The sequence below is a fragment of the Vicia villosa genome, linkage group LG5 (assembly GCF_029867415.1).
Source record: "Vicia villosa cultivar HV-30 ecotype Madison, WI linkage group LG5, Vvil1.0, whole genome shotgun sequence".
NCBI lineage: Eukaryota > Viridiplantae > Streptophyta > Magnoliopsida > Fabales > Fabaceae > Vicia > Vicia villosa.
The window spans coordinates 163,374,872-163,401,320 of NC_081184.1; the positions used below are offsets into that span (position 1 = coordinate 163,374,872).

Consider the following 26,449-nt stretch of genomic DNA (forward strand, 5'->3'; position numbering starts at 1 on the left):
CTTCTGAATCAAATATAAAGTGATTAGGGAGACCCTCAAACGCGTTAAATGTCAAACCTACCAATATAAAGTGAATAGGGATAATCCTACCAATGATTGCAATACACCTTCATTGTTTTTTGTACTTCCACTTGCATTAAATATTGTGTTAAGGGTTGTGTGACCTCTTACGTTTGGCTGCTCACTTGATAATCCTACCAAGGGGTCCTTGTTTTATTGGAGTTGATCTAGGGCGATCTTCAAACCTTTAAAGATTTTCCAATAGAAAACTTGTTTGGTGTTCCAATTAAAATTTTGTACCACTATCACCATTGGACCGTTCTTATGAATAACGCTCCTTCATGGTCCTATGTTGTGAAAATGATTTCAGGGGTCTTCAGAATTGATGGATTCTTGAATAATCCTTAGGTGAAGTTTAAATGCCTTTTTTTTTTCGGTTGAGTTGGATTTGGCTCCACTTAAGCATCACCAACTATGATATAGAGGGTGTACCTTACAGTGTCAGAGTCTTCTTTTTAGTGTTTTTATATAAGGGGTCTCACCTTTCATTGAAGTTCCCTAAATGAGGAGGTTTGAAGTTCATTGAAACTACCAACTGCCAAATTTAGTATTACATTTGAGTATCGTCTCATTCTTTGTCATAATTATTCACTACAATTTATTTTTGCTTGATTGTTTTGACCCACATTTGCATGTTCTCATTTCGACGGTGAAATTCTAGCTATATTTTTTTAAGTGATCAGTGTAGCAACTCAATATTTTAAATATAGTATACATATTATAACATTTGTAATAGTTTTTCAATTTATTTTTTATTCAATGACTTATTTTAATCGTAAGGTATCTAATGAATGATTTAAATTAATAAAAATTTCTTTTTTATCCATTTTTTTAAAGTACTACCAACAAATAGATGCAGCTTAGTTTGCAATCAAAGAGGGAGGTATGCAAAAGGACTTAGATGTTTAAGTTAAGAGGGATGCTATGTTGACACTGGTTTCTACACCATATGCAATCTACACCGTATGCATATCATTGATTTAGCCTTGCACACATTTCAAAATTAGATAAAATATTATTTAAAAAATAGAAAGTATATATAGACCGTATAATATACGGTGTAAGTGTCAAATTGAGTGTAAACCAAGCATTTCTCTTAAGTTAAATACTTCCTCCCAATACATTTATTTTGTTTTACAATTTAATTTATATTATAAGATGTATTATTAGAAGCTGTTAAACAAATTTGTTGGCAGACACCCTAAACCTCCCCATTTCCAACTAATATACTATAAGCAAACAATACACAACTACTCTAATTCACTCATATTTCCAAGTTCACCTACAACGAATCTTTTACTGCAAGGAAATCTCAACAAAAACAGACCAACCAACCTTGATAATGACAGCAACAATTGAGGATTCTCAATGCAATCAAAATAAACACTTCCCAACCACAAAAATATAATGCTAGCTTCTGTCTTGAGAACACTGCTACGTTGGGAACACAAGTACTCTCTCCGGCCTTATTTATAAGTAAAGATTCTTTTTTTAGGTTCATTGAGTAATGAATGTATCTGGTCTATTATATTACTCAATGAACTTAAAAAAAGAACCTTTGCTTATAAATAAGGCCGGAGGGAGTATGCTATAGTGCGAGTGAATCAATGTTGTCATAGAGAGTGTAAGAAGATAAAGAAAGTTGTAAAATTGAGATAGTACTAAAAACTTGAGGGTGCTAACAAAAGTTAATAAATTGTGTTAAAACAGTCCATTTGAAACTCACCATTTTCCACTATGAGAAAAAGTTTAAAACAATATTTCAACTCAACAAAAATGTACAACATTGAAGCTTCCTAACTATCTTTTCATAACAAAAACAAAAGAATAAAATGAAAATCTAAAACTCATAGACGGATTTAAATATTAGAAGCATGCATTTAAAGGCTTTAAAGATCATATTGGTAGTTATGATAGTAAGCACAACTCATGTATGAAGTACTATGATGATTATAATAATCAAAGACAAAGTGTGACAAGTATCTTTATTAGAGCAACTAGGGAATCAGAAGAATTGTATAAAATTCGTTTAACTTGTTCTTTAGATTGTACTAGATATCTCATAGCATAAGGCATTGCTTTCCGTGGCCATGATGAAAGCCCTACTTCTCTAAACAAGGGAAATTTTAGAAAGATGGTGGATTGGGTAAAATCTAATGATGAAAAAGTAAGAGATGCTTTTGATCGTGGTCCAAAAAATTGCACAATGACTTCCGGTGACATTCAAAAGAAGCTTGCAACGTGTTGTGCACATGGAGTTACCAAGGTGATTATGTAAGAGCTTGGTGATAGACAATTCTTTGTGCTTATTGATGAGTCACGTGATATATCTGTAAAAGAACAAATGGCGGTGATGTTGAGGTTAGTACAATGAATTTGTTATTGAAACTACTACAATTATTAACTTAAACTTGTAAATTTCATTCAAACATAGATGAATACATTTGAGTTTTTATTTATTTTTCTAGGTTCTTGAACGACAAAGGGAAATTTTTGGAACGATTTATTACTTTACATCATGTTAAATATACTACATCTGAGACACTAAAGGGTGCTCTTTATGGTATTCTCGATTGTCATACGTTATCTATTTCAAGGATACGAGGGCAAGGATATGATAGAGCTTCAAATATGAGAGGTGAGTTTAATGGTTTACAAAGAAAAATTCTAGTTGAAAACCTTTATGCTTTCTATGTCCATTGTTATGCTCACCGTTTGCAATTGCTGGTTGTGTCCGTTGCTAATAGTTGCTCATCTATTCAAGATTTCTTTGAATACATCTCCTTGATTGTAACCACAACAAGTGCATCTTACAAGAGAAAGGATACTTTGAAGGAGGTACAACACCAAGTTTTTTGAATAGACTTGAGAGATTGGTGAGATATCTCGAGGAAAGGGCTTGCACCAATCATCTAGTCTAGCTAGACCCGGAGATACTAAATAGGGTTCACATTATACTACCTCGATTCATTTGGATCAGATGTGGTCCTCCGTGTTAGAGGTGCTTAGTATTATTGACGAAGATGGACGTGGACCATCTCAAGCGGCGGGTTTAATAGAAAAAATGAAGATCTTTAAATTTGCTTTCGTTTTGAAGCTTATGTTAAAGTTGTTTGGTATCATCAATGAAATTTCAAAAATCTTGCAAACAAAAGATCTTAATATTGTGTTTGCTATGGAATTAGTTTATGATGTTAAAGCTTGGTTGGCTACATTGAGAGAGACTGGTTGGGATGATTTATTTATTGATGTCCAAGAATTTTGTTTTGCTCAAAGTATTCCGGTGCCAAATATGGATGAAGAAATACCGGTTCGGAGACTTTCAAGAAGAGAAGGGAGGACTGTCACTAATCTTCACCATTATCGTGCAGAGATTTTTTATGTTGCCGTTAACAAAATATGTGTGGAGATGGATCACCGGTTTTGTGAAGGAAGTAACATTGTGCTGGATTGCTTCTCATGTCTTGACCCCAAGAACTCTTTTTCCAAGTTTGATGTTGATAAGCTTGCTCGTCTTGCTAATATTTATCATGCAGACTTTTCTGATGATGACCGTGGAACAATGAGGGAGCAACTTGAGACTTATGTACATCAAGTGAAAAAGCATGCTTCCTTTACTTCTTGTGAAGATGTTCAAAGTTTAGCTATGAAGATGGTTCAAACTGAGAAACATTTGGTATTTCCATTGGTTTACAAGGTCATTGAGTTGGCTTTGATATTGCCAGTATCGACAACATCCGTTGAAAGAGTTTTTTCAGCAATGAAGATTATCAAGTCTAATTTACGCAACAAGATCAACGATGTGTGGTTCAATGACTTGATGATATGTTACACCGAGCGGGAGATATTCAAGTCACTTAAAGATGTTGATATTATTCGAACATTCACCGCAAAAAAGTCCCAGAGAGGGCATTTACCTGTTAATTTTATTTAGCACACTATTCGCAGGGAAAGTTTCATCTCTCTTATGTAGCACACTTTATGACTATTTATATATTGTCACATGTAATGTTCAGTTACATTTTTTGCCCAGGCTACATAAAATTTCTGGCTCCGCCACTGGATACATAAGAAAATAAGAAACAATATCTAGTCTTAGAATTACGTATACTCATTGATCTAGTAGTATTATTGGTGGAGAATAAAACTTTTTTGAAAAAATTATGGTTAATAATGAGATAATAATCTTATATTTCTATTTAAAATAATATTAAAAATTAAGAAATTACTAATGTCACATAAATGAGTTGAGTTAACGGGTTGTAAAATTCAAACTCGATACTCGAACCAAAACTGTATGGATTGTTACTGATTGGGTTGGGTATACCCGTAACCGTAAATGCATGAGTTGGTTCGGTTTGTGTTAGCGGATTTGTGGGTCAACCCGTAACAAAGAACCCCTATAATTCCTCCCCATACATTTATTTTGTTATACTAATTTTTAGGGGTGTACATGAGTTGGGTCAACCCACAAAACCCGGTCAAATCCACAAAAGTGGGTTGAGTAGGATAATTGGGTGAATATGGATTTCAAAACTAATAAACCATTAAAAATCTGGGTTTCAGGTATAACCCAATCCAAACCCAAAAAACTCGCTAATCAAATATTTATTATTACAATTTTAATAATTTTGATGAATATTAACTTATAAGTTGTAATTTTAGTCTCTAAACATTTACTATTTTAGTGAATCATGACATTAGTTAATTTTGAATGTTTCATTTTTGGTTATTTTGATGCTAATACAATTTTATGTCATGTAACTTTAATTTGTTACTAGTATTTTATGATAATTCTTATTAGTTGATATTATCATTTATTATTATATAATGTTAAAAGATAGTAAAATTAGATTATGTAATTTTTTCTTAAGAAGATATAAATTTTGAGTAACTTTTATATAAAAAAAATATGATAACTTACCATTTAGTCTTTTAATGTTAATAAGCAAAAAAATTATTTGGATAACTCACTACCCAGTTCAATCCGAAAATTAGTGGGTTTATTCAAACCGTCCATTAATATAACGGGTGATTAATTTACATCACTCAAACTGAAATGTCCAAAATGGGTTGGATCTTGGGTTTGACCAATGCCAACCCAAACCTACCCAATTTACACCATTACTAATTTTTAACTTATATTATAAGATGTATTATTAGAAGCTGTTAAACAGATTTGTTGGCAGACACCCTAAACCTCCCCATCTCCAACTAATACCCTATGAGCAAACAATACACAACTACTAACTAATTCACTCATATTTCCAAGTGCACCTACAACCAATCTTTTACTTTTACAGCAAGGAAATCAACCAACCTTGATAATGACAGCAAATTGAGGATTCTCAATGCAATCAAAATAAACACTTCCCAACCACAAAAATATAATGCTAGCTTCTGTCTTGAAAATGAAATCACTGCTACATTGGGAACACAAGTATGCTATAGTGTGAGTGAATCAATATTGTCATAGAGAGTGTAAGAAGATAAAGAAAGATGTAAAATTGAGATAGTACTATAAACTTGAGGGTGCTAAAAAAAGTTAATAAATTGTGTTAAAACAGTCCATTTGAAACTCAGCATTTTCCACTATGAGAAAAAGATTAAAACAATTTTTCAACTCAACAAAAATGTACACAACATTGAAGCTTCCTAACTATCTTTTCATAACAAAAACAAAAGAATAAAATCAACATCTCAAACTCATAGTTCCCTTGAAGAACTCTGCCAAACCTCAACACATTGCAAATCTTTTCTTGTCAAGAACATTCTACTTCCTCCAAATGCCAAATTGTTAATCTTAGCACCACCAATATCTTGCCCTCTCCCCATCAAATTCTTCTTGAAAATCCTGTTACTAGAACCCCCCATTATAATCTCTGACCAAAGCTCCACATCACCACCTTTACTGCAGAACACCTGATTCCCTTGTGTCTCAATTTTGCAACCAAACCCTTCTTTCTTACCATTCATCACTTTTCTCTTGTCACCTAAACAAACCCATGAGTTTTTCTCAGAGCCTAAATTCTTCAAATCCATATAAAACACTTCACCGGAGTTCACACCAACTTTAAACATAGCAGACAACGAATCAGAAACTGTAACATCGGAGAAACAATCAACTTTCTCAGAAATCTCCCATACAACGTCCCTGGAACGAACATCCCATAACCTAATATTACCGGAAACACCGGAAGGCCCGCTGTGTGATCCGGAAGCCATTAACAAATTGTGACTCTCAATCCACTGCAATTTTGTAGCTGGGATCGCCGAATCAATATCGGCGCCATAGATCTCATTGTGACCGATTTCAGTTACAGGTGTCAAGTTATTCAAATCATAAACAACTATAGAATTGGAGTTTCTCCGGGAGGATTCAAAGCTGACGAACATATTCTCCGGGGAGGATCCAATAGCTTGAACGGTGGATCCTGATTTCGTTACGTTCTCCCAATTGAGTGTCTCCTTAACGTAACCGTTTTCCAAATCGAGAATTTGCAGGCCGGAGAAGTCGTTAGCACCGGCAGCGGCGAGGGAAGGAGATAAAGCTAGCAAAGAATCAACGGCGGTGAAGTGCGTTAGAATGGTAGATTTCCGGCGTAGTGACCAATCAAAGGATGTAATCTTGCTACCGTGAGCGACGTGGAGAGAGCCGTGAGAGGTGGTTGCGACGGCGGAGGGAGAGTCTCTACCGTTTAGCGGTAATTGGAGAGATTTCTGAAGATTGAAAGGCTCTAACTGGGAGGGGTTAGAGAAGGAATTAACGAGGAGGTTTTCGATGCCGTAGAATCGGGACTCGATGATGAGGTCTTGGAGGTCGAAGGATTTGGCTTTGGAAGGGAGGTTACCGGTGCGGAGGAGGGAGAGGAAGAGGGAGAAGATTTCGGGGTCTCGGTCGATGAAAGGTGTGAAGGGGGGAGAGGTTTGGGAGATTCTTGAGAAGAAGGTTTTAGGACCGGCGGAGGTTAGGGTTTGTTTGGTGGTTTGGAACATTTGGCCGCCGACGTCGATGGTGACTATGTTGGAGTCTGATCTTGGTTGAGATTCGAGAAGATTGCCTGCGAATGGTGGCATTTTTATTTTTTTTAGTTGGGTTAATGCTTTGGTTCTGTTGTGTAGTTGAATGATAGAATTGGAATGAGTATTGAATAGAGAAGAAGTGGTTATATATATATGTGAAAGGGTTTGGGTTGTTAGTTAGTTTTGAGATAGGTGTGTGTCTAGAAGGTGTAATGTATAAAAAGTCTGGAGTTCAGTAAACGTAACGATTTCTAGTTTGTTGTTGTGAGCGTCATGCTCGACGTGTGTGTTTATTTTTATAATAATATTTTTCTCTTTCTTCTCTGGTTCCTAAGCCGCACAAATTGGACCATTTCTGGTATTTTTATTTATTTATTTATTTATTTATTTGTTGAAAGGGTATTAATGTGAATATAATAATGTTTTTGAGAAAATATATAAAAGTGAAATAAAAATAGTCAGACCAATGCGGCTGGGTAGAGTATATTGTGATACATATGGGAGGGTTGAAAGTCAAATTTGATGCCCACGTTTTTGTTTTACTAGAATATTTGTAGTTTTTTTTTAATGGAGAATAATGAAATGGACTAGACTGACTTATCTATTTTCTTTGCGCTGAAAATTGACTTCTCGATATTCTCTGGATGTAATAATAAAGTATGCAAATAGGTCTAAAAATTGAATGATATTAACTGAATTGAATTGAATGATATTAACTGAATTGAATGATATTTTTTAAGTGACTATATGCAAAAGATATAATTTAAATATTAGAATATCACAGCTCCAATAATGTCAATTGTTATAGGATCAATAGTGTCTTGTACACATTTTGAACCGGTGTATTTATACAAATAATAACAGAAACCAACAAACTACAATCTAGCTTATATAGGTGGAACTAACAAAGCCAATTAAGAAATAAAAATTAAGCGGTAATTTCTAATACCTTCCTATAAACTCTGAATGGAAACAATTCTTAGCTTGGTAAGAAAGGAAGAAAAGACGGGTGTAGAAAGCGATTTGGTCAGAACATCCACAAGTTGAGCAATAGATGAAATTGTAAAGAGATTGATGACATGACAGACGATTTTGATATACTTTGAGCGTTCGTGAAAAATGAGTTGTGAGGGAGATAGACAGCAGATCAGTTTTCACAGCAAATGGAGATTGACTTGTTGAATTTGATGTGTAGATCTTTAAAGAGGTAGTGCATCCATTGGACTTCACATGTGAGAACAACAAGGGCTTTGTATTTTACTTTTGAGCTGGAGTGGAATACCATTGTTTGTTTCTTTGACTTCTACGAGATAAGAGATTTGCCAAGAAAAATAGAAAAATCAGTTGTGGGTCTTCTTGTTATGGGGCATCTGGCTCAGTCACTATCTGTTAAACTAGAGAGAATTAAGCCATAATTAGCAAGATAAAATAGTCCCTAAGCAAGGCTAGTTTTTATAATATTGAAGGGCTTTATTGCTGCTTTGAAATGATTATCAGTAGGTTTAGAAACAAATTGACTAAATTGTTGGACATCAAATGAAACATCGATGATTAAATAAATTAATTGGCCAATTAGTCTACGATATTATGTGGAATCATGAAAGAGGGTGGAATCAATGCAATAAAGTTTTATAGATGGATTGTAAGGTCTAGAAGCTAACATGTGTAAGCTAACATACACATGTTGCTTAGTAATTAAAGAGTGTAATTACATTGATTAAGTAGAATAATTGATGAAGGTCGAGCCAGTTCAAGACCAAGGAACTATCTTAGAGGACATAAGTGCTTGATATGAAACTTGTTATGAAGGATGGATTTAACATGTTTGATTTCATTAATGTTGTTGCATGTTAAGACAATGTCATCTACATAAACTAATAATGCAATAAAGTTGTTATCAATAAATTTAGTGAGCAAGAAATAATCAGCAATGGAATGAGTATAACCAAGATATATTAAAGTGTCAGATAATTTAGAATACCATGTTGGTTTGCTTGAGACCGTCAAGAATTTTGTTAAGTTTGCAAACCTTTATAGTGGGAGATAAATGGGGAAGTTTATAACCTTTGGATATGGTCATATAGACTTCTTAATTTAGATCTTCGTGAAGAAAGACATTATTCACATTTAGTTGTTCTAGATGTCAATTTTTAATAGAAGCTAAAGAAAAAAAAGTTCTTATAGTGGTTAATTTGGCTACAAGAGAGAAAGTGTCAAAGTAGTCAACACCCTCTAGTGAAGGGCATCCCTTTGCACCCAATCTAACTCTGTACCTGCCAATACTATCATCGACTAGATATTTTATTTTGTAGACCCACTTACATCATATTGGTGTTTTGTGAGAAGAAAAGTCAACAATGCTCTAGGTGTTGGTAATTTCAAGGGTTTGTAATTTTTTTTAATGGCTTGGAGCCAGTATTCATGTTTGCTAGCTTGGAAAAAAATAGTTGGTTTAATGGTGGAAGAAAGGGAGAGGCAAAAATTTTTTGTAATTATTGTTACACTGGTTATAAGTGAGGACAAAAGAAAATGGGAATTTCGATGGAGCAGGAACAAGGGAGGGTGATGTTTTAGTGGCAAAGAGATTACAGTGGTAGTTATTTAGGTAGGAAGGATTTTTTATTTGTCTTGTGGATTTTCAAATAATGGGTAGGGTTGAGGGACAGGGGCAAGGGGAGGAGAATTGTGACTCGGAATGGTAGGAGTGGGAGTTGAGTTTGGGAGGAGAGGTGAGACGAGGTGTGAGAATTGGGAGATGTGAGGTGGGGGAGAAATAACAAGCTCAAGGTCAGTATTATTAGGATATAAGGTAGGTAGAGGGGGTAGGGGCAGTGAACGTGAGATTGGGTGAAAGGGAAGCAAGTTGCCTAAAATGTTACATTCCTAAAAATAAGAAAATAGTTATTTTTTAAATCATATAAAAGTAACATTTTGTGCATTCTATATAACCTAGAAAAACACAATTATGGGACCTAGGATCAAACTTGGTTCGATTATTAGAAAGAGTAGAAACATTTGCATGCAGCAAAAACATTTAAAGTTGTATAGTCATGTAGTTTGTTGTGCAAGAGAAAATAAGGAGTATTATGATTAAGAAAAGGTGGAGGTAAACTGCTGATAAGGTGAATAACACGAGCAATGGAAAGGTGCCAATTTTTTTTAGAAAAATTTGTTTGAAAGAAAAAGAATCTTGCAACATTGAGTATGTGTTTATGTTTCCTCTCAATAATTTCATTTTGTTGACGACACTCAACGCATTATCTTTGACGCGAGATTCCTTTTGATTTTTAGAAATTATTCATTAAAAATTCAGGTCCATTGTCAGTACGCAAGCATTTAAAATTGGTAGAAATTTGACTATGAATAAAGGAAAGAAAGTTCATTAAACGTGTCTTAGTTTCACTTTTGTGTGTCATAAAAATAACCCAAGTAAACCTAGTGTAATCATCAACTAGCATGATAAAATATTTATGTTTAGAGACAGAGAGGGTTGAGTAAGGACTCTAAATGTCTGCATGAAGAAGATCAAAAGGATTAGATGAAAGACTAGTACTATCAAAATAAGATAAGTGTTTTTTCTTAACCATGTGATAAAAATGGCATGGTAAATCTTTATTGATCTTGAAAGTAATATTAGGATATTGAGAAGCTAAAGCTTTATGAACAGGTTGAGGGGAATGACCTGGGCGTCTATGCCAATAAGTATAATGAAAATGAGAAACAATATTGCAAGTAAAAGGTTAAATATGGAGAGATAAAGTAGCTTGAGCTTTAAAGATATAGATATCTCCACATATTTAAGCTAAACCAATCATTTGCGTAGAATTTTTCTGCAAAATGACACATTGTTTATTAGTAACAGTTAGGGCACACACAGAAGAATCAATAAATTTATACAAAAAATCAAGTTAATATGAAAAGTTAGAATGTAATAAACGTTAGATAAAATTAAGGAGTTAGAAAGATGCATTGTGCCAACAATGTTAGTCAAGACAGTGGTGCATTGGAAGTTTCATGTTTATAGGTGGCATATAGGAATGAAAATTAAAATCATGTAAATTAGGAGTAATGTGATTAGTAGTACCTATATCAATTACCCAATATATTGATGACTTACCATCCATTGAGATAGAGACATAGTTGACATGAAGAAGAACAACTCCATCAAAAGGAGCGGGGGCAGAAGAAGGAGATTGTTGATGGTGAAGAATTTGAAGAATATGAATGCATTGATTTTGGATGGTGGCAAGAAAGTGCTGAGAATCTTGGGGAGAGTCAGTATAAGCATCAATAGATTGGAGGTAAGGGCGTTGTTAACTGGGGGATTTTGGTTCTTGTAGTGATAATCTGGTGGGTAAATGTGCTTCATAAAACATGTGTCCACATTGTGATTATTGCGATCGTAATATGTAAGGATGTTGAGAGGAGAAGCCACGACCCATGTGAGAATGACCACAACCATGAGAGGGAAAGGAATGTGATTCTAGAGCTCCCCCATAATTAGTGAACGGTTGAAAATGCATAGCCAGAGAAGGAAGCTCAAAAGAATTAAAAAATGGGTTTGGGAATAAATGAGCAACATTCCTAACCTAGAATCATAAAAAAGGTTTTGCCCAAGGAAGGAAGAGGATCCAACAACTAAATTTGGGAATGGACTGTTGATAGCCGATCTTTAAGGCCTCTAAGGAACTTGATAAGACGACCTTGGTATTTGTATTTGCGAAGATCACAAGCAGTGCCACATGTGCAAGGATTGTGCAAGTGCAATCACGAGCAATCCCACTCCGACCTATCATAGGCTTTCGCCATATCCATTTTGATGCCCATGTATCCTTGATTGCTCTTTTTATTTCTATTCAGATAATGGAAACTCTCAAAGGCTATATTTGTGTTATTGTTGACTAACCTATTATGAACAAAGGCACTTTGGTTCTCACTAATGATGCAGTGGAATTTTTTTTACACTATTAGCTATGGTTTTTGTCACTATTTTAAAAATGACATTGCATAAAGCTTTGGGTTTGTAATCAGAAAAGGTCTTCTGATTTTTTGTCTTAGTTAGAAGGGTAATGTGGGTGACATTCATGTTTTTTTAGAGTGATAATTATTGTGAGAGAGGTAGAGATGACATCGATACCAACGATGTACTAGAAATTTTGATAGAAATGGGACAAGGATACCATTTGGCCAAGGGGCGGGCATAAATTTCAGATTATTCTTGGATTTATATACTTCTCCCTCTATGAAGGGTTTGTTTAAATTATTTTATATATCATCATTAAGCTTCTCAGTAATCATCGGTTTGGACTAGTTAAGACTATTAGGTTTAGAGGACTTGAATTGTTCCTTAAAGAACTGAATGAATATATCTTGGATCTCCTCTTTTTCATAAGTAATATTGTTATCCTTGTTAGAAATATAGTTGATATATTGATGTTTTTCCTCTGATTATATTTGTTGTGCAAATATTTGGTGTTGTAATCTCCTTATTTTAGCCAGTTAGATTTGGCTATTTGATCCCACAACAATTATTCATGATGCATAAGGGTATCTATCTCATTCTAGATATGCTTTACGATATTCTTTTCTTATTGAAGTTGTTTTTGTTCTGGGCTAAAATGAGATCCTTATATAAATCTTTAATGTTTTTTCCTATGTTGCCATAGATGTTTCTCCCTCAATCCCACGTCTTATTGAGAGTTTAGTTGAGATTTTTTATACGGTCCTCATTCCTTTACTCCAAAGATATTTTACTATTTTATTAATATCTAGATGTTCGATCCAAAGTCTTTCGAACCTTTTGGATTTTCTCTTTCAAGGACCATCCTAGGTATGAGTGTTGGTATTGTTGAAATTGAGTATAATATGGTTGTGATATAAACTCTGTCTAGGAAGGTGGTTGTTATAATAGTAAGGGTAGAGACTAATAAATTCATAAGTAGCCATGAACTTGCCCAATGCGGGAGAAATAAAATAAGATCCCTCTTGGTAATTACTCCAAGTTTCCATGTTGCTATGAAAACCTAAATCATTAAGTAGACAAATTGAGAAAGTGTTGTTGATAAAGTTAGTAATATTTAAATAAAGAGGGTTACCCCTCCCTCATTTTCCTTGTCATTTGTTACTAAATTATGGTCATCAAATAAAAGCTAGTTAGGATAGTCATATCTTTGAGCAAGGTTGGATATAAGAGAACAAGTTTGATTTTATTGATTGCTTTTAGAGTATCCATAAAAACATGTACCCCTCAAAATACAATCGGTATTAGTACTACTTTTATCAAAATGAAACTTGGGGGAAAATTGGAGAGGTAGGAATTCCATGTCACTTAAAGGTGCAATTACATATTGGGACTTTGGTGACTTCCATGTCACTTAAAGGTGAAATTCCATTCCATTCTTGTAGGATAATCCAGGAGTTCCTAGATATCTAAGGACTCCCTTTGAGAATACATTTGTGATCTCCTAGTTTTTCCATGGTTATCTTGAACACTAAGGGTTCAAATTCAGGCACAACCAGGTTTAGAGGATTGCACCAATAATTTTACATAGCCTTTTGAATTAAGCCTCTATGCATAGATTACTCTATAATGATTTTCACCAAGATGACACATTGAGTAGAATCTTGGGCATCTTGGATTTCTTATTCTTCCAAGAAGAAGATGTCTGCTTCATGGTCATTCTTGTTCTGATCTGGGTCATTTTCTAATGGAATATGCTTTGTTAGATTGATTTTCTGTTTTGGACTTAGAATTTTGTTATGGATTATAATGTTTACTAGATTCTTGGTTCTTATGATGAATTGTTGATTAGTGTTTTGCAAGTTTTGGAAAAACTTGATTTTCTGTTTGGTGGAGATATATACACACAATTGGTGTCATAGCTAGTACCAATGTGTTTTGGTGGTTCAGTAAAGATGAGATTCATTTGTTTGGGATTCATTTGTTTTAGTGGAGATATATACACACAATTGGTGTCATAGCTAGAGAAGGAAGCTCAAAAGAATTAAAAAAATGGGTTTGGGAATAAATGAGCGACATTCCTAACCTAGAACCATAAAAAAGGTTTTGCCAAGGAAGGAAGAGGATCGATCCAACAACTAAATTTGGGAATGGACTGTTGATAGCGTATCTTTAAGGCCTTTAAGGAACTTGATACGACGACCTTGGTATTTGTATTTGCGAAGATCATAAATAGTGCCACATGTGCAAGGATTGTGCAAGTGCAATCACAAGCAGTCCCACTCCGACCTATCATAGGCTTTTGCCATATCCATTTTGATGCCCATGTATCCTTGATTGCTCTTTTTCTTTCTATTCGGATAATGGAAACTCTCAAAGGCTATATTAGTGTTATTGTTAACTAACCTATTATGAACAAAGGCACTTTGGTTCTCACTAATGATGTAATGGAAATTTTTTTACACTACTAGCTTTGGTTTTTGTCACTATTTTAAAAATGACATTACATTAAGCTATGGGTTTGTAATCAGAAAAGGTCTTCTGATTTTTTGTCTTAGATAGAAGGGTAATGTAGGTGACATTCATGTTTTTTTAGAGTGATAATTATTGTGAGAGAGGTAGGAATTTTTGATACCAACGATGTACTAGAAGTTTTGATAGAATGGGACAAGGATACCATTTGGCCAAGGGGCGGCCATAAATTTCATATTATTCTTGGATTTATAGACTTCTCCCTCTATGAAGGGCTTGTTTAGATCATTTTATATATCATCATTAAGCTTCTCATTGATCATCGGTTTGGACCAATTAAGACTATTAGGTTTAGAGGACTTGAATTGTTCCTTAAAGAACTGAATGAATACGTCTTAAGTAGAATCTTGTGCTTCTTGAATTTCTTCTTCTTCCAAGAAGAAGATGTCTGGTTCAGGGTCATCCTTGTTCTGATCTGAGTCATTTTATGATGGAATATGCTGTGTTAGATTAATTTTCTGGTTTGGGCTTAGAATTTTGTTATGGATTATAATGTTTTCTAGATTCTTGGTTCTTATGATGAATTGTTGATTAGTGTTTTGCAAGTTTGGGAAAAACTTGATTTTCTATTTGGTGGAGGTATATACACACAATTGGTGTCATAGCTAGTACCAATGTGTTTTGGTGGTTCAGTAAAGATGAGATTCATTTGTTTGGGATTTAGTTCAATGATTTTCTGAGATTTCTCCATGGGAGAGGTAGGAAGAACAAAAAGGGAAGGGATAAAAAGAAAGATCGAGGAAAAAATGGGACGAAAGCCTCACTAGAAGATTTGGACACCTATGAAAAGGAGTGTTGGGTGAAAACTATATAACGCGCAAGTGATAAAAGTAAGAATATAGTTCCCACAAGGAGTGTAATAACTTAGATTGATTTGCAAAACTATCTTTTGTGAATGAGCATGAGCAAAAATAACTATTATTGATATTTTTCATAAAAGATAGTGGGCAATGAGCAATAATTGTAGAAAATAACAATATGAATGAGCATGAGCAAGTAAAAAATTATAGAACTGAGTTTAATTTTGATAAGTGAAATCAATGATGGAGAATATGTTGGGCAATGAACCATTAATATATTTTTATCTAGTATGCATTTATGATGTGATATGTCGTGCCAGATGAGGTCAAAATGTGATCTTATGGTGTATTCCTACAACATCAGTACATATGCTAGAAAACAAGAGGACAAATTCCTAAGCCTCACGTTTAACTTTAAAACATGTCTTGCTTCATTCTGAATATCCCATAAGATTGAAGCTCTTTATGCCTAAAGTAGCCAATCTAGTGAATATGCATATCCTACTATTTTCAATCATATTTATCATGAGTTCTACCTGTTGATGGATTCCTCACATCAACAAGCCTTCATCTTTTCTTAAGATGATTTGCCAAATAATCAAATTTATAACAATATAATGCATGATAAAATCAACCTCTAACAATCACATCAAATTTACACTTAGCTGAAAGTTGAAGTTAAAATGCTGCTCCAGTTCTGACGTGGCAAGACTTCAGAAAGCAATCTTACACAAGTGACAAACACATAAAAGCTCACAAATGAGAGCATTTATTATGTTCTTCACAAACTTACCAAAAACAACAAAATGAACTTCAATTATTCTAAAAGTTTACTCCTTAACAAAATAAAATCTAATACTAAAAGGTAAAATACCTCACACATAGTGTGTTATCAGGGAGCATTGACATGGCGGAGGAAGCCGAAGGCAGGAGAAGCACAAAAGAATCAACAACAATATATAACACTGCATAAATAAGAAAGAAAAAATTAGCGAGGATCAAAGAGTCTCACGAGCATTGAGAGAACTGAGATGGTTCTTGGATGGATATTGAAGCTCATAATTTCCAAAATTTTAAAGAAATTGTAAGATATAAGTTTTTCTTTACATAAACTAAAATCAAAATATATAAAAATTAGAAGCATATTGAAGTTTTTTTTTTGTGTGGACACTTTTCTGATTTTAGAAAGGATATATTTTATTAAATAAAATTGTAGAAAATTAACTTAAATGGTAGACGATCATTATGTAAAATAAAACTTGAGAGGATTAAAATTATCTCAATCCCACGTTTTTATGGTTGCTAATTTGTAGTATTGTTATAAGTTGAACAATTCAAATGTTTGAATACTGATAGTACATGAATATGCTCTTAAAATAGTTTGAACTAATGGTATATATTTTAATCAAGTGACTCATTCAAGTAGTTAATAAATTATATTTATATATGATTTTTTTTTTTAAAATAATTATGAATGAAGTGATTGTTTATCTAATCATATTTATGTAAAAAAGTTCAACAATAATCTAAATAGTTACAAATAATTCAACTACAAAACCTAGCTCAGAAGAGCATCAATTAAAATCAGGGGTGGCCCTGAGCACGGGTTTGCAGAGCGGGAGTCCAGGGCTTCATAATTTTAGGGGCACCAAAAAAATATCTTACCCTTATATATATTAAAAGAGAATTTTCTATTACAAAAACACTTGCTAATTTTTTTAAATAAAAAAAATACTGGTTAACAAAATTATAGGGGCACTACTTAGTAAAAGAATGTAATTTCTCATAAATAAAATATAGAGTATAATAAAAACAATTAATTTCTCTAAAATAAAATCAATTAATATATCCATAATTTTAGCAAATAAAGAGTTTAATTGAGATACTAAAATTAAAACAATGATATAAAAAATATTTTATAATTGATCTCAAAATTAAGAGTGAAGTCGAATCTTTAGCAACTCATGAAATTGGAAAATTTGAATTTTTAGTAGCTATGATTATTTAGTTTGAATTGTTAACTATTGTGCAAAAAAAAAAAAGACATGTGTATTGATGTGGCTATAGAACTAGTAAAAGGTTTGATCAAGTATTTGAAAAATATAGAGAATTTGGATTTGTAAATGCTAAGGCTAGTGCTGAAAAGATTGAGAATGAAATAGAGATTGCATGTGTGTTTATTCAAAAACATAAAATTAGTAGAAAACAACACTATGATGAAAATTCATCTCAATCCACACAACTGAATCTTGAGTCTACTGAAGAGTCATTTCGAAATCATTATTAACAATTTTGCAACAAAAAATGCTAAGAGGGTGATATTTAAATAATTTTAAAGATTTGGTCAATTTTTTATAGGAAAAAAGACGGGATCAAGAAGAAGTAGAATAATAAGTCTCTTTATAATGGTTTATGTTTTGATGTAGTATAAACATTGATTCAAAGATTTATATTTCTATTCTTTTTGTACAATGTCAAATGAAAATGTGTTTTTTATCCAATTATTTCTTTTATCCTTATGTATTTATTGTTAAAAAATTAAATAGGCACCACTTTTTTAATTCGCCCAAGGCACCAAAACTTAAAGGACCGACCCATTTAAAACCACGACCTTTGCACTATATGATTCAATTATCTTTAACATAAAATGGTAGTATAAAATTTTAATTTTGATTCAAATTTATATGATCCCACAATCATATCAAAACGTAGGTGTATATTGATAATATATTTATTCTTAAATAATGTATGACACAGACTCTCTCATGGCTGCTGAAATGAATGATTGAATTGTAAGATAATATTTTTATTCAAAATGTAATTGTCAAGCTCAAGCATGCACATATTATTATTATTCTATAAGATATAGAAAACATTTTAATTCAAAATGTAACTGTCAAGCTCAATCATGCACATATATTAATATTATTCTAAGAAAACAGTAAACACTTTTTTATGGAAAAGGAAGCAATCAGGAACCAGCCAGTAACTTGTATTGTATGGATGTTCTTAGTAGGACTAGACCTTTAGAACACTCACATGGAAAGAATCTATTTGAGTTTTTTTAAATGAATCCGATTAAATATTTATATTATTTTACACATTTTAATTATTTAAAAATTCATCTATATTTTCAAAATATTTAGAGAATTTCTTCACCCACCTCCTAACCTTTTTGCCCACCCCTGGTGAATTTACAACATTACCCCTTGTTTCGGAAGTTCATTTCCGAAACGGTACTTTTTTTTTGAAAAAAAAGGTGTTTTCGGAAATGAACTTCCGAAAACGTGTTTTTTTAATATAAAATATTGATTTCGGAGATGCATCTCCGAAATAAAGTTACATTTTCAGAAAATGTGGTGTTTCGGAAGTTCATCTCCGAACTCACCCCCCATGATGGAATTCGGAAATGAACCTCCGAATTTATGTCTGGACAGAAGAAAAATGAAAAACAACAACGATTCGCTTTATTTAATCGGGTGAAGATTACAACGATAATATTACTGAAAATTAAAGTTACGATAATTGTCCCCAGTGTTCGCATTTTTTCACACACCTTAGATGAAATTTATGAGAAACTCTTATTATGTTAAAATTTAGTCTGGAGATACATCTCTATATGCTTTAAAGGTTAATCCGGAGATGAATCTCTGTAACCCCTTAGTACAATTAATAGGTATAAAATGAAAGTGAATCAAAGGTCTTGGAATTAAGGTGTTTCCGAAAGAATTCAATAATTATTAAAAAATTAAAATCAAGGTGAATCAATACAATTAATAGGTATAAAATGAAAGTGAACCAAAGGTATTGACTCACCTTAGAGGTCCAAACACAATGTCTTCGGAGATGCATATCCGAAATATTCCAATTTTTGGTCTTGGAATGTTTCGGATATACACTTCCGAAAAAATACAGTAATTATTAAAAAATTAAAATCAAGGTGAATAAATACAATTAATAGGGTATAAAATCATGATGAATCAATAAAATAAGGTGAATCAATAAAATCAAGGTGAATCAAAATTTCCTAAACAATTTTAAAGTTAAAAATTATTTTACTAACTTATATAAATCAAAAACATCTTAATTTCATAAGTAAATTTTGAATTATATAAAATTAAATATAAAATTTATTCATTAAATAAAATTAAAACAAAATCTGTTTTTAATTTTTTTAAACTAAATAAAAAATTATAACTCATTTTTAATTATGAATCAGAATAGAAATATATAAATATATAATCATAATTATTAATTTTGTAAGTGAAATATATAAATATATAATAATTATTATATAAATATATAAATATATAATAATTATTATAAATTAAAACACTCATTTTTTTTAATTTTTATAATTATTATATAAATATATAATAATTTTTATAAATATATAATAATTATTATAATTATATATAAACTAAAACACTCATTTTTTTAATTTTTTTTATAAATATATAACAATTATTATAAATATATAAATAAAAAATTATAACTTATTTTGTAAGTGAAATTATTTTAATTTTTTTAATTAAAATTATTTTAAATTTTAAAATATGAATCAGGATAGAAATATATTCATAACTCATAAATTATATCAAAATATATAATTATTATTATTCATTACTCATAAATCATATCTAATTTATGATAGGTGAATTAATTAATATTCTAAAATTAATTTTTGGGATTTTTTTAGATTTTTTTTTGTTGTTTCGGAGATGCATCTCCGAATTAGTCAAAATCTCAATTTTTGGGATTTTTTCGGAAATGCACTTCCGAAGTCTGGAAAAATTTAGAAAAAAAAAGTATTTCGGAAATGCATTTCCGAAGCGGGGTAAAATGAGATTTTCGCTGGGGGTAACCCCATAGGAAGGTGGGTAAAGAAATTCTCAATATTTATCAATCAATTAAAAAAATTAAATGAGTTCGATTAAACACTATAATATACCTCAAATTTGATTATTTATACATATTTTTATTCCAATTCAAGTTTAGGAGCATTGTTAGACAGAAACAAGTTTGCAAACTAAAGCACGACAATGTAAGTTGATTATCTATTGTTTTGTGACATGATGGCTTCGGAGTACGTTTATAAACGGTGACATGACATCAATGATTATGCTATTTGAATCCATTTTCATGCTTCTATTTGGATCTCTACTGTTATTTAGGTTCAGCCTTCTCTTGGAAGCATGAGAGAAAGGGAAGGAGAGAATCCATTTTCATGCTTTCAAGTTTTTGAGTTAGGGTAACCGCACTGTGGTCCGTTATAATTTGTTACTAAAATGAAAATTGTTCAAACTAATAACCTAATATAGTATTATTCAAAGTCGTCCCAAATTTTTGAAAGGAGTGTATAGATTAGTCACAATTTTATCATGGCCTAATAAATAGAGATTTTATTTAATCACTATTTAACCTGACAAATAATTTTAAAAACTCTATTTAACTATAATTTAAGTCTTATAAAATTGAGACTATATGCGATAATCCGCTTTGCACATCCTCGAAGACAATCCTGATATTACCATTAATTTTATTAATTTTTTTTTTAAAAAAAAAAGAGCGTTGATATGTTAGTATGATCCTCTCCTCTCGTGTTAACTATTTATTTATAGTAAAGACAAACATTATATAAATGACTTCTTTCCGTCTTAATTTACAAAATGCTTTGATATATTACACGAATTAAAATTAGAAAATAAAGAGTAATAATTAATATAAAATATAATTTTTTGAAAAATATGTTAATATTATCTTAAAATAGTAAAATAATTTATAATTTGAATTTTTTTTCTTTCAAAGTGGTTTAAAATTTGGGACGGAGGTAGTGTTGTCTATGCACAACTTTATTGTAAATACAAGTTATTCATTTTAAATTATTTAAATTTATATCTAGTAATGGTTTTTCTTTGGATTAAGCTGCCAACTAACTCTATTTTTTTTTAATTTGGTTGTAGTTAGTTCTAAAGATAGTCGTTGTAGTTGTCGTTAAAGTGACAACCATTACTACCTTTGAGAAAACAAATAGAATTTTATAAAAGTGACAATACTAAAAATATTTTTATGCATAATTCATCTCATTCTTGACTTTTTATGGCATCACAATGTCAGCCTAGTTGTTTGCACACACACACCCCCCAATAAAGTAGGGTCGTTGAGTCAAAATAATATCCTCTAGTTGATACAACTTGAATATTATTAACCAATGCTCATGTACCTTAAAATTTTGAGGTGGCATGGTTCTCACACCCTATTATTTGATCAACTTCTTTCTACCCTTAGGCTATGTTTGGGAGTTTGGAGGGGAGGGGAGGGGAAGGCTTCCAAAATCAAAATTTTAAAAAAGTATAGGAAATTATTTGATATTTTTAAAAAAAATGATTTTGTTTAGAATGATAAAAGAGTCATTATAATTAATAAATTTTTAATTTTTATAATACTATAACAACCTAAAAGATATTTGTAAAATTTATGTAAGCCCTTCAAAACCCTCCAAAACTCTTCTACAATATAATTTTTGAGTTCCCCCATTTTATGAGGTTTTTGATGTTATGAATAAACTCAAACCCTCCAAAACCCTCCTACCCAAAATCTTTTTAGCCTTTTCACCCAATTCTTCCTATTTTTTAAAGCCCTCCCCTCCCTTCCCCTCCAAACTCCCAAACATAGCCTTAGTATTGGATAACAAGTTTTAAAATTCTCTTCTTTTTTTTAGGACTCCTTGTATTTTGTATCTCTTCGAGTGTTTGATTCCGCTTATTTTATTTACAAAAAATTCTTTTTTTTTTTCTCGTGTAGGCATATCTTGCAAAATATCTTGAACAATAAGTGGAGTTAAACATTCGAAGAAGGACATTAACAATCCATAATTACTAATTTCTCTATTTAGAAACATTTATCTTTCCTCAAAGATTTTCATATTCACAAAGTTGCCTTGAGCTTTACCATCAGAGTATTATTGATGAGCAATGACTTCTTTCAACTCCGGATATCGCTCCTATAAATTTTTGAGATTTGATTCAAAAGATCATCCCAACTCTTTCTTATGAATTGATTTACCTTCCACTCCTCTCTTTTGATACGGTCAAACCTAATCATTTTGGTAACTTATCTATTTATCTTCGTAAAAGTAAATAGTATACTTTAATCTTGAAAATTTCTTCACCCACCTCCTAACCTTCTTGGCCACCTCTGGTGAATTTACCACAATACCCCTATTTTCGGAAGTTCATTTTCGAAAATGTACTTTTTTTGAAAAAAAAGGTGTTTTCGGAAATGTATCTCCGAAAAAGTGTTTTTTTAATATAAAATATTGATTTCGGAGATGCATCTCCGAAATAAAGTTATTTTTCAGAAAATGTGGTGTTCTCGGAAGTTCATCTCCGAATTCACCCCCCTTGGAGGAATTCGGAAATGCACTTCCGAAAAAAGGTCTGGACAGAAGAAAAATAACAAACAAGAACGATTCGCTTTATTTAATCGGATGAAGACGATGGAGGAGACGCTGCAACAGGTTAGAAAGTCCTGATCCTCTAGAAATCCATACCACATTGTAACTTACCAACATAATAAACAACAACAAAAAACTTATGAGCAAACTATACTTACATCGTAGTGGTGTAGATCCTTATCAGCCACTCGCAACTGAAAATGATTAGCACGAACTTGAATTTTCCTTCCCAATTGACCGTAACCAGGTCGGTTTGGGAACCTAACTGCCTTCTGAGACGACGTAGCCGACTCTAGAGTAGCCTTCTGTTTAACTTCGGCAGTCAGGCTCTCGATGGAGATCAGAGGCGAACTCAAGGAAGCAACCGGCGCTGCGACAGATGGAACAAACGGCGCTGAAACAGATGGACGAACAACCGGAGCTGCAACAACAGACGGAGGAGAGGTAACCGGGGCCGGAGCATATGACGGAGGAGGTGGATGTCCGGAGGAAGAAGAACCGGAGGTACGTCCACCGCGAGAGCCACGGCCACCACCACCACGGCCTGATCCTGCAGCATTGACGGATGATTGTTGAGAATGTGCAGGAGATGGTTGACTCCGGCGATTTTCGGGATGATTTCCTCCACCGCGGCGAGACATTGTGATGAAAGCAGTAACAAGAGATAGAAAACGTTAAAGCAAAGAAGAAGACTTAGGATCGAAAATGATTTGAGATATTTTGAAAGAAAAATGGGTGAGAAGCTTTTAAATAGGAAAGTGTTTAGAAGTTAACCGTCTGAGAGTGGTGGGGAGAAGGAAAAGGGAACTTCGAAATTTCAAAAGGTTTTTTTATTCTTTTAATAAAAATACGTACTACGTACTGTAAGTAACAAAATGGAATTAGCGCGTGGCTGTGGAGCTTCCCAATTTTTGTTACGTAGGCTTTTAAGTAGGAAAGTGTTACCACATTTCTTAGAAGGTAACCGTCTGAGTCCTGTAATGGTTTTCTTACCTGATTGTAAAAAATAAATGAATTTTGATGCATTTCGGAAATGCATCTCCGAAATCTATAAAAATCTTAAAAAAAAAAAACTTCGGAGATGAATCTCCGAAGCAGGGGTAAGTTGGGAATTTCACTGGGGGTGACCCCCATAGGGAGGTGGGTAAAGAAATTTTCTTAATCCTTGTCTTATGTATAATTATTTTGTTGTAATTAATAATAAGAGTTAATATGCTATATGGGGCGAATCCAAAAAATAAAAAGGGTACTATGTTGGTCAAAGGAATTTTTAGATTCTCCTATTATAGCTCCTAAGTGGGTACTATGTTGGTCAAAGGAATTTTTAGATTCTCCTATTATAGCTCCTAAGTGGGTTTGGTCAAAGGAATCTTTGTTGTGGCGCTACTATGTGACTTTTTTTATTTATTAATTGTCAGAATAATTAATTGGTTAAGAGATTAATATTTTATTTTTAATAGGGATGGCAAAAATATCCATAGCCGCGGATATCTGTGGATAAAATTGTCACGCGTATGAGGCGGGTAGTTTAATATATATTCATAGATAAAATAAGTGGATATTATAATACCCGTTTATTAATGAATATGAATATGTGTTTAATTTTATCTTGCCTGCGGATATCCATATTCGTTAATAAATTATAAAAATTACTTGAATATTATTTGTTTATTATACACTATCTTTTCATCTTTTAAAAAACTAGTCTCCTACCCAAGAGCATTTGGGTGAGATGGCAAGGATCTCTTCCAGCTTAACCAGAGGTTTTGGGTTCGATCCCTGCCCGAGGGAGAGTTTTACCGCCTATATGGTCCTACCCGACTCGAGGGATTAGTCTCTGCAGTTGCGCGCAGAGGATATCCCGATTTATACCAACAAAAAAAAACTAGTCTCCTTACATATATATTTTTTTCTTTGAAGAAAACATTTATATTTTATACAAATCTTATTGGTCATTTCATATTTAAGCTTCTTCTATACTTCATATCCCACTTCAACAATTCCATCGTACAACCAACTAGTATCGCTCTTTTTCTTTCCAACTAGTGTCATTCTTTCTACTCCTCCGTCGTCCGCTCTTCCACCATAACTCACAATCACAATATATTACTTTTTTGTTAAAAATAAAATGTATTGGATATTATGCTTTGGTGAAAATGAAGGAAATTAATTTGATAAAATTTTGTTGTTAAAATTAGAGAAATTTGTATGAACGTTATGCGATAATAACGTCTAGTGTTTTTAAAAGAAATTGAAAATATTTTTTTTAAAACATAATTTTAGAAAAATAGTATTATCCATGGGTATCTGTAAATATCCACGGATACCTTAAAACCCGCAGATTACTCGTTTAGCGGATATCCGCACAGATATTGGGCATATATGGATATCATATTTATCCAACGGGGTGGACATGGATTATCCTACTATCCGTCCCCATGAATATCTATTTACATCCCTAGTTCCCAATAACTATTTTGTTTTGTTCTATTTATTTAAAATAATAAATATTAAATTACGCTTTAGGTTAATTTAAAATAGGTTATATATTGATTATAATTTTAAATAAAAATTAATTGGTTGCTTGATGGATATTGTGCTTAATAACATCTTTATTGACTATAAATAAAATATTTTGTGTCCATTAAATTTTAAATAAATATCAATGTGGATAACCCACATCATAATAAAAATTAAAAATTAAAAAAATGCCACATAGCAGTGCCATGTCACAAATTCCTTTGATCAAGTCCATTCAGGGGGTATAAAAGGGGAATCTAGAAACATCCATGGGGAGAATCTATGCTTTTTTAAAGGGAATTTTTTCAGATTCGCCCCATATAGAAAAGAAAAATATGTATTAACCCTGATAATAATTAACCACCACGAGTGTGTTCTAAAATGGCAAATAAATATGCAAGTGAAGACTGTTTTTGAATTCATAATTATGCAACACTAGTGAAGTGTTGAGTAGACATATTGTATTTTGAATTCATAATTATGCAACACTAGTGAAGTGTTGAGTAGACATATTGTATTTTGAATTCAAAAACAGGCAACACTTTATGAAATGTTGCAGTAGGCAGTTTGTATTTTGAATTCAAAAATATGCAACATTTCGTGAAGTGTTACAGAATGGAGTCAGAATAGACAACATTTATGAAGCGTCGCAAGCAAATATTATATAGCCTAATTGAGTGCAAGTTGATTAAGCTATGACCATATTTAGATCGTTCTGTAATATTCTAGTGGTTGCCACAAGGAATAACGTTGTAGCTCCTGTAGAAGTAATAACAATCAAAGTCGTATGTGGGTATTCAAATAAAGGGGAGCACCTTACTTTCATGAAAATGTCAGTTGTGACCATAATAGCTGCATGAATCAAAGTGGATATAGGGGTGGGACCCTCCATAGCATCGGGTGACCAAGTATGCGATCCAATTTATGCAAATTTTCCAACAGCACCAATAAGAAGTAAAATACAAGTTAGAGTTATGGCATTCAATCTCATATTGCAAGAAATCCAAGAATTTCTGGGGGCACTAGCACAAGCAAAAATGGTTGAAAATTCTTTGTAGTAGGCGAAAAGTTGCAACACTCATGAAAATGTGTTGCTGA

At 32.5% G+C, this 26,449-nt stretch overlaps 2 protein-coding genes across 2 annotated transcripts; one reads left to right on the top strand and one right to left on the bottom strand.

Annotated features, from left to right (window-relative positions):
• Positions 1–2,194: 2,194 nt before the first annotated feature.
• Positions 2,195–3,824, top strand: LOC131605920 (uncharacterized). Its single transcript, XM_058878208.1, has 5 exons — positions 2,195–2,334; positions 2,529–2,898; positions 3,041–3,110; positions 3,246–3,646; positions 3,786–3,824. The coding sequence occupies exons 1-5, from the start codon at positions 2,195–2,197 to the stop codon at positions 3,822–3,824; spliced, it is 1,020 nt and encodes a 339-aa protein (XP_058734191.1).
• A 1,807-nt stretch (positions 3,825–5,631) lies between these two features.
• LOC131603645 (BTB/POZ domain-containing protein At5g41330) lies at positions 5,632–7,324 on the bottom strand. Its single transcript, XM_058876044.1, has one exon. The coding sequence runs from the start codon at positions 7,135–7,137 to the stop codon at positions 5,767–5,769; it is 1,371 nt and encodes a 456-aa protein (XP_058732027.1). The 5' UTR covers positions 7,138–7,324; the 3' UTR covers positions 5,632–5,766.
• Positions 7,325–26,449: the final 19,125 nt, after the last annotated feature.